General features: G+C 42.7%; 1 protein-coding gene across 1 annotated transcript in view; it reads right to left on the bottom strand.

The window, feature by feature from the left end:
* Positions 1-2,146: 2,146 nt before the first annotated feature.
* Positions 2,147-9,481, bottom strand: part of RASEF (RAS and EF-hand domain containing) — a 105,317-nt gene continuing 97,982 nt past the window's right edge. Inside the window, exons 15-17 of the mRNA XM_044287729.1 lie at positions 7,968-8,087; positions 2,914-2,990; positions 2,147-2,657 (exon numbers count right to left, since the gene is read on the bottom strand). Coding sequence (XP_044143664.1) covers positions 2,549-2,657; positions 2,914-2,990; positions 7,968-8,087 — 306 coding nt within the window. The 3' untranslated portion in view covers positions 2,147-2,548. The remainder of the gene's footprint in view (positions 2,658-2,913; positions 2,991-7,967; positions 8,088-9,481) is intronic.

The following is a 9,481-nucleotide window of genomic DNA, read 5'->3' as shown; positions in this document are numbered from 1 at the left end:
CAGGGATCTGGGCCGGTTGCCCAGTATCCCTGCAGGGCCAGTAGAGAGACCTCGATCCCATCTCCACCTGCCGACTGTGGGTCCTCCCATAGTGCCTGATATGCATCATCCAGCCAATTCTCCTGCCATACCAGGGTCTCGCGCTCCGACACCAACCCCTTTAGGGGCTGCTCTCCCAGTAGAGGCATTTGCAGCTCCCATCGCAACTGCAACCTCTCACCCCGTGGATGCTGCATGTCCTCCAGGGCCTAGTGCCATATGCCTTTTCAGACTGCATCCCTGTAATGACAGGCAGACAACACCCACCTGTGATACAATTAACCAACACAATAGGATAACATAATCACTCACAGGCAGAAACTACCCATTTTTCCCTTTGTAGAATAATGAGCTTAGGGGGTGCTCAATAGTTCTGGGTCCATAGTCCATAGGAGGGAGGCTAGCCCTCAGGCCTCTCCAGCAGCCCCAGTGATGGTTCAGTCCGTCACAGTAATATATTTTACTATTATGTGGGTACTGTGGCTTGTTCCTTTCTGGGACCATGGTGGCTTGTTCTGTATAGGAACACTGTGTTTTTAATGATATTGGCACAGTATGGATGTCCCTTTCATGGTGGCACTGCGTCTTGATCTGTTATTTGGGTACTGAAAAGGGAGTATATAAAATATTTACTATAGGAGTCTTCATGTGTTACATATAAGAAAAATTGCTTGTTCTTACCTAGTTTGTTGGGGGTGGGAGGTACCTTATATAGATTTTAGTATGTTGGAGTCTGTTCCATTATTTTGAATTGAACACTGAAGAACCACTTTGCCGTATTTTAATATGTTTGAAACTGCACAGCCACAGCTCTATCAAATTATAGTGCATTCCCATGTTATAGAATAAGGAGCATGGTGTTAATCAGAAAAAAATCGTGATTTTCCATGTAAGGCCGAATGCACACGACCGTGGAATTGGTTGCTATGACGCCGTGCGCTTCATGCCGCCGCTGCCGCTGCAGTACAGTAATACACTCGTATGATCGCTCCTGCTCTCAGCAGGATGCTATGACGTTGTGCGCTTCGTGCCGCCGCTGCAGTACAGTAATACACTCGTATGATCGCTCCTGCTGTCAGCAGGATACCACGGACCACTCACGTCCGTGTTCCACGGTGGTCTGCATTTGGCCTAACTGTGACAGCAAAATCTTCATCGTCAGCAGGAGATGTGATCAGTGCATACTAGTAAAATAAGATTATACACTCCTAAACACTGATATTGCAACACCATGAATGAAATGTTGTGGAATTATGGACATCACAGGATCAACAGACATGTTAATGATATGCAAATGATAAATAAATAAAAAAATCTCGCTCATAGCCCAGTGATGTACAAACACATTCTGATGGTTCATGTAGACACTGTGTCACCCACGCTCGGAATGCGATGTCCAATTTCACATGCAGTACAGAATGGATCACTATGCTCCATTCTTCTAATCAGATGTTCCATATGTGCAGAGGTTCACCTCTGTGAACTTCTTGCTGTCATTTCAGTTTATCGTTGTTTTCCCAAGCAATGAGACACACAATGTTAAACAGTGCTGACATGTTGGCTTAGGTGCGTAGCAATCTGCTGGAGTGGTACATCAAGGTCTTTCAGTTCCAAGATGTCTCAATTTGCGACAAGTGGCAATAACTGGCACATCAGTGAACATGAGGCCTTGCACAATCTTCTCACACAGCTTGATGCAATTTTTGATGTTTCATGGGCTAAGAACCTTCACTTTCAATCTGGCTTTTATGACCCTCTCACATGCAACAGATTGGAGTTAGGTGCTTGAAAATTTAGAAGATCTTAGCAGCACTTGCTACTTCATCGATTTGCATAACCTTACATTTTGTCCTTCTTGGTGCTGCAACTTCAATGTTGAAGAGTGTATGATGGAAATATTATTTTATAAAATGGCACCATCTGTGAGGTGAGGAAAAGGCATTGTCCTTTGGGGAAGTCTGCATTTTCATACATGTTTAATTTTCCTTGTCGTGCCACTGGACCATACCACAATTCCACATTTTACAACACATCCTAGAACACACCTGCCTAGAATGAAATATTAAAAAAGACATTACAAACACATTCTTGGCATGGATTTTATTAATAAATTATGAATAAGAGCAATTGTGCAATTTAGGACAAATACAGGGTCATTCACATACTGCTGAAGAGGTGGTTTCCAGAAAACTAAAAAAGCATAAAAAGTCACATTTATAAACAAATGTACAAAAACAGACAGATTATATCCATTCTAAGCATCTTAACACATAAACAGAAACACGCATGTTTATTAGTGAGAGGACTGCTGCGTTACATAATTTCTTCATATTGTAATCTGTACATGTACTGATGCATAAATAACTACATATGAGTTGGCAGGTGCAATGTGCATTACAGGAGGAGGCAATGGGGAACAATAGACATATTATCACTTCTGTACAATCCTTTGTCCAAAACAACTTATAAAAAGTAGCATCGCATGATTGGCTTGTTAAAAAAAAACAGTTTAGACGCTACAGCAGTTTTTCATGTGTGTCGGCTTTTTGGTAATGGCTCCCGAAAGATTGGTTACAGATCCTCTATCATCTTCATTATCACTGCGTTTTCTCACTTCCCTAAAGAAGCAAAGACAATAGAAAGTAAATCTTAAAAGCACACGCTCTGTGCACGGTCCCTAATGGTCAGAACACAGCAGTCTGCATATTATTTCAAATCACAATGGAGGCTTACATCATAAAAAGTACCTATTACCAATAACGCTCATGCGGACAGTCCCACCCATCTTTTGAGAACACAGTAGCCCAGTTTAGATATTGTATTCAGTTTGTTTTAGATCCCGCTGCAATCTTCAAATAGTTAGAATATAAATACCGTGCAAGATGAAGGACGGCCTCCACAATATTTGATCCCTCTTTGGCGCTAGTTTCACAGAATAAAGCTCCATATGTCTATACAAGAAAAAAAAAGTTTGCTGTATGAATTCCAAATTAGATTACACTGTAGTTGGGAACAGTGACGTGCCCGGGTGGGGCAGTCCGCCCCGGGTGCCGGCTCTCAGGGGGGGGGGGGGGGGGGGCGCTAGAACAGAAACAATGAGCGCTTCCATCAATACAGATGGAAGCGCTCATTGCTTTTCCCTTTATAAGATGCAGTGCATCTTATAAAGGGAATACTAGTGAGCGCTTCCATAATGGAAGGAGGGGGAGGGGGAGAGAAGCGCTGTGAGCACTGTACAGTACTTACCCCTCCTCCTGCTCGCTCTTCTCAGGGCCCCCGCTGCTGTGTCCTGGCTGCCTGCAGCGTCAGGACATACAGAGTGCACTATGACCTGAGGCTGCAGGAGGTCAGGTGACCGCAGCGTCGGCCCTGAGAAGAGAAGACAGCCAGCCCAGGACAGGGAGAGTGGCGACAGCAGAGGTAAGTGATTTTATTATTTTACCATCTGATCTGAGGTCTAATGGGGGGTCTGGAGAGGTCTAATGGGGGTCTGGAATGGTCTATGGGAGGTCTAGAGGTCTGACTGTGGGGTCTGGAGGTCGGACTGGGGGGTCTGGAGGTCTGACTGGGGGGGTCTGGAGGTCTGACTGGGGGGTCTGAAGGTCTAATGGTTGGGGTCTGGATGTCTAATGGGGGTCTGATTGGGGGTCTGGAGGTCTGATGGGGGTCTGATTGGGGTCTGGAGGTCTAATGGAGGTCAGATATGGGGGTCTGGAGGTCTAATGAGGGTCTGGAGGCCTAATGGGGGTCAGATATAGGGGTCTGGAGGTCTAGTGAAAGTCTGGAGGTCTGATATGGGGGTCTGGTTTAAGGTCTGATATGTGGGTCTGGAAGTCAAATGGGGGTCTTATATGGGGGTCTTATCTGAGGTCTGATATTGGGTAGGAGTCTTACATGGAGGTCTAATGGGGGTCTGATCTGAGGTTTAAAACTGGGGTCTTATATAGGGTCTGACATAGAGGTCTAAAGGAGGTTTGGTCTGAGATGGGGGGATCTCATTTAGGGTTTTATATGGGGGCCTTATCTGAAAGGAAGGTGGGTTTTTTATTACTAGCGCACAATATAATGGGGTGTTTTTGTACTGACGCACTATCTGTGTGGTACCAGTATTTTCAGGGGGACTGTTTCTGCAGGAAAGTATTGGGAAGCACAGTGGACACAGTATTAGGGGTGGCAGGATGGGGTGTTGAAAGGGTGAGGAGGAGGATGGAAAAGAAAGAAAATAAGATGTCTGTTTAATAAACTCTGCAGAGGCTGAAAGAAGTCACCATGGCGGTCTGGTCTGACAGGAGAAGAAGAGGAAAGATAATATCTACATCAGAGAAGAGAAGTCACTGGATGTAAGAGGTACATATGTGGCGCTGTATTACCCTGTATGTTCTGTAGTGCTGTATGTAATGTTTTCCTAAGTATGTCTTTAAAGGGGTTGTCCGTTTTTTTATTTGTATGAGCGCTGCCTTCTCTGCTCTGTTTTCCTGCTCATCACTGCAAATGCTACAGTGAGCAGGTGAACAGAACAGAGAAAGCAGCTCTCATATAAGCGCTGCCCTCTCTTCAAACAGCTGGGGGCTGTGGGCACAGAGAGCATTACTACTATAGAGGGGCACAGAGGGCATTACTAATGTGAAGGGGCACAATGGGCATTATTACTGTGAGAGGGGCATAGTGGGCATTATTACTGTGAAGGGGGCACAATGGGCATTATTACTATTAAGGGGGCACAATGGGGATTTCTACTATGGAGGGGGCACAATGGGGATTACTACTGTGAAAAGGGCACAATGGGGATTATTAATGTGAAGGGGGCACAATGGGGATTATTACTGTGAAGAGGGTACAACGAGGGCATTACAACTGTGAAATGGGCACAGAGAGGGCATAACTACTGTAAGAGGGCACAATGTGGGCATAACTACTGTGAGGGGGCACACATCTGTACAAAACTACTGTGAAGGTTGTACAATGATGGCAATACTACTGTGAGGGGGTACAATTTTTTTAAAGCACTGGGGGGGTGCCAGAAAATGGACCCGTCCCGGGTGCCAAACACCCTAGACACGCCACTGGTTGGGAGACTTTTACCAATATCTCTTATCTAGCAGAAATAAAGTGCATGCATACAACAATTAATATCAAGTTAGAAAATGGCTAGTGTTGAGTAAACTTATCATGTGCAAGTTCGGCGTTCCGGTTCGGGTTATCTAAGAATTCTGTAATGGATTCCGTTACCACAGCCCAAAACGGAATTCTATGACGTCATGCACCATGGAAGCCTATAAGAGACATTCCATCATACTAGAAGTCTTTGGCCAGCATAGACTTCTATTATGATGGAATGCAATACGGAATCCATTACAGAATTCTTAGATAGACCGAACCCAAATACTAAACTTGCAAATCACAAGTTCGCTCAAGACTAAAAATTACTTAAAAGACCAACTTAGCATGCATTCACACTGTATTTGTAGTGTAAGTTTGGCATATATGCCAAGAAAGCACCCAGCATGTCACATGTATCCATAGTCCTCCATTCACCTGAAAGAAGTCAAGAGTGTCCTTTTGGCCTCTGCAAGATGGGATACATCAATGTACTTTTTCGCTGGACAGGGTATTGTCAATTACACTATTCTATACAGAGGCCTATAGCCTATGTAAGCCATGCTATGCCTATACAGTAGCATACCTAAGAGGGATCCATATAAACCCTCCCAATGTATACTTCTGATATAGGCAATAGGCTCTGTACCCACTGACAGGTTCTGTGCGTATCCAAGTCTTCAGCTTTTATAAAACACCAGAAGCCTGATGGAGTCCAATATAAGTCAACAGGATCCCTCAGGATTCATTGAAATCTACTTGACTCATCCATTCTACCTGTTATGGCTCCCTTAAAGGAGTTGTTCGGGTTCAGAGCTGAACCCGGACATATCCCCGTATTCACCCAGACAGGCCCTCTGATATGAGCACCGGAGCATTTCATGCTCCGATGCTCGCTCTTGCCCTGCACTATATCGCGCAGGGCAAGGGCTGTTTGTTTATATTTTTAACACTGCTTAGCGGAGACTTCCGGTGTTCCCTGTGACATCACTGACACTGATGGGCGGGCTTTAGCATTGCCATAGTCGTTTTACAGGCTAGGGCAGCACAAAAGCCCGCCCATTAGTGCCAGTGATGTCATCTGGCTCATTGCTAGACGGAAGCCTCCGCCTAGCTTTACCCATGGAAAGCCCGGTACGTCACCAGATTTCCAAAAAAGCCTTGAGCCATGAGACCATCGGAGCATTTTTCGGAGGGGCTGTCTGGGTGAAAATAACAGAGACCATGACGGTTTGCACGACATAATGATGACTGTTTTCTCAATTGTCACCATAAACCTTTATAACATTTTGCCTATGGCATAAAACTCTGATCATGTGGGGTTTAACTGCTTGAATCCTGACCAATTCCCAGTACAGAGGTGGCCAGTACCAATTTTCCACGAAGGATAGGCAAAGCAGAGCAGGTTTGAACACAATTGGCTTCTTAGAAACTTTTAAATACATAAAGGGAATCAACAAGGTAAAAGAGGAGAGAATATTTAAAAGAAGAAAAACTGCTACAAGAGGACATAGTTTTAAATTAGAGGGGCAAAGGTGTAAAAGTAATATCAGGAAGTATTACTTTACTGAGAGAGTAGTGGATGCATGGAATAGCCTTCCTGCAGAAGTGGTAGCTGCAAATACAGTGAGGGAGTTTAAGCATGCATGGGATAGGCATAAGGCTATCCTTCATATAAGATAGGGCCAAGGGCTATCCATAGTATTTAGTATATTGGGCAGACTAGATGGGCCAAATGGTTCTGCCGACACATTCTATGTTTCTTTAAGCAAACCTAAAGGTGCCTAAATATATTTTAGGTAAAAGTCAACTGAACCCACTGTTTTCAACAGCTGCCAATCTAATGTGTGTGTTGGTAATAGGGTTGTTGCGATACCAAAATTTTGATTCTGTTTCGATACCATAAAAAAGTATTGTGATACTCGATGCCATTCGATATCACGCAAAAAAAAAAAGGCCGCGTGCATTCTGCATTTTATGGAACGTCCGGCCCATAACAGTCCTATCCTATTTTTTTTTTTCTGTTACGGCGTTCACCGCATAGATTTTTTTCATATTTTAGTAGTTTGGACTTTTCGGACGTGGCGATATGTGATATGTTTATTTATTTATTGTTTATATATTTTATATGTAAAATTGGGAAAAGGGGTGATTTATACTTAATATTTATTTTATTTTATTTTATTTTTCCACTTAGGGGCTAGAACCTGGGATTTTTAATCCCTTGTCCTATTCACCCTAATAGATCTCTATCAGGGTGAATAAGACTTCACACTCTCCCTGCTGCCCTGTGCTTTTTACACACAGCAGCAGGAAGCTTACCATGGAAGCCAGGGCTTCTGTAGCGTCCTGGCTGCCATGGTAACCGATCGGGGCCCCAGGATTACACTGCTGGGGTTCCAATCACAACTGCCACTGTACCACCAATGAAGAGAAGGGGAGGGGACCCTGTGGCCACTGCCACCAATGATTTTAATACTGGGGGGGTTGAGGGCGTGGGGGCGCACTGCGCCACCAATGATTTAAAACCTGGGGGGGGTACACTGCGCTGCGCCACCAATTACTCTAATACTAGGGGGGGTAGACTCTCTCCTGACAACAGACATGAGTGAAAAGAAGGATCGAGCATGATTTCTAAATGCCTGATCGTCTGCTACAGTGGAAAATAAAGTGATCACTACAGTGCTACAACCTAGGGTAATTGTATCATTAACATGTGCCTCTTTGTTTTTAGGGCACATCCTTTACACATACCGTATGTCACTAAGCAGTAACTCGTAACAACATACAGGCCACATAATAAAATAAATCATTTTGCTTTTGACACTTACCCTGGATAACTTTTCTCCATAACTGGTTGGTACACATTTATGACCTTGTTCCAAGAGTGTCTGTCGGAGGTCAGCTTTATTCCCCACCATCATCATAGGTATAGTGGCATTTGTTGAATCCTGCACAATAACATGACAGCTTAAATTGAATACACGCCTACAGTGGTACATATATTTAGTATGTGTTTAGGTACATTTTGCGAAATAACATGTCTGAATTTTTCAGAACTAATCAGTTTCTCTATTTTTAATATATCATAACTGTGGCCACGTCCTTCAAATCTAAAAGAAAACAATTTTCTGATTATTAACCCTTTCTATCACAGGCCAGTTTTCACCTTTCTGCCCAAGCCATTTTTTGCAAATCTGACATGTGTCACTTTATGTGGTAATAACTTTGGAACGCTTTTACTTATCCAAGCCATTCTGAGATTGTTTTCTCGTGACACATTGTACTTCATGACAGTCATAAATTTGAGTCAATATAGTTCACCTTTAATTATGAAAAAATCCCAAATTTACCAAAAATAAATAAAAATTAGCAATTTTCAACATTTCAATTTTTCTGCTTTTAAAACAGAAACTGATACCTCATAAAATATTTATTACTTAACATTCCCCATTTGCATCATTTTGTAAATCTCATTTTATTTTTTGGGGACGTTAGAAAGCTTAGGATTTTAGAAGCAATTCAAAAAAATTTAAGAAAATTTCCCAAACCCACTTTTTCAGGACCAGTTCAGGTCTGAAGTCACTTTGTGGGGCTTACATAAAAGAAACCCCCTATAAATGAACCATTGTAGAAACTACACTCCTCAAGTTACTCAAAACTGATTTTACAAACTTTGTTAACCCTTTAGGTGTTCCACAAGAATTAAAGGAAAATGGAGATAAAATGTCAAAATTTCACTTTTTGGGCAGATTTTCCATTTTAATCCAGTTTTTTCTTTAACACAGGGTTAACAGCCAAACAAAACTCAACATTTATTACCCTGATTCGGAGGTTTACAGAAACACCCCACATGTGGTCGTAAACTGATGTAAGGGCACATGGCAGGGCGCAAAAGAAAAAGAACTGCCGCATGGTTTTTGGAGGGCAGATTGAGCTGGACTGGTTTTTAGACACCATGTCCCATTTGAAGCCCCCCTGATGCACTTCTACAGTAGAAACTCCCAAAAGTGATCCCATTTTGGAAACTGGGGGATAAGGTGACAGTTTTATTGGTACTATTTTGGGGTACATATGATTTTTAATCGCTCTATATTACGTTTTTTGTGAGGCAAGGTAACCAAAAAATGGCTGTTTTGGCACTGTTTTTATTTTTATTTTTCTGCATGGTTCATCTGACAGGTTAGATCATGCACTATTTTTATAGAGCAGGTTGTTATGAGGTGGTGATATCAAATATGTCTACTTTGTTTGTTTGTTTCAGTTTTACATAATAAAGCATTTTTGAAAAAAATATGTTTTTGTGTCTCCATTTTCTGAACGCCATATTTCTTTTTTTTCTGCC

Source organism: Bufo gargarizans, chromosome 1 (assembly GCF_014858855.1).
Source record: "Bufo gargarizans isolate SCDJY-AF-19 chromosome 1, ASM1485885v1, whole genome shotgun sequence".
NCBI lineage: Eukaryota > Metazoa > Chordata > Amphibia > Anura > Bufonidae > Bufo > Bufo gargarizans.
The sequence above is the reverse complement of the archived record's forward strand: the minus strand, read 5'-3'. Positions and strand labels throughout refer to the sequence as shown.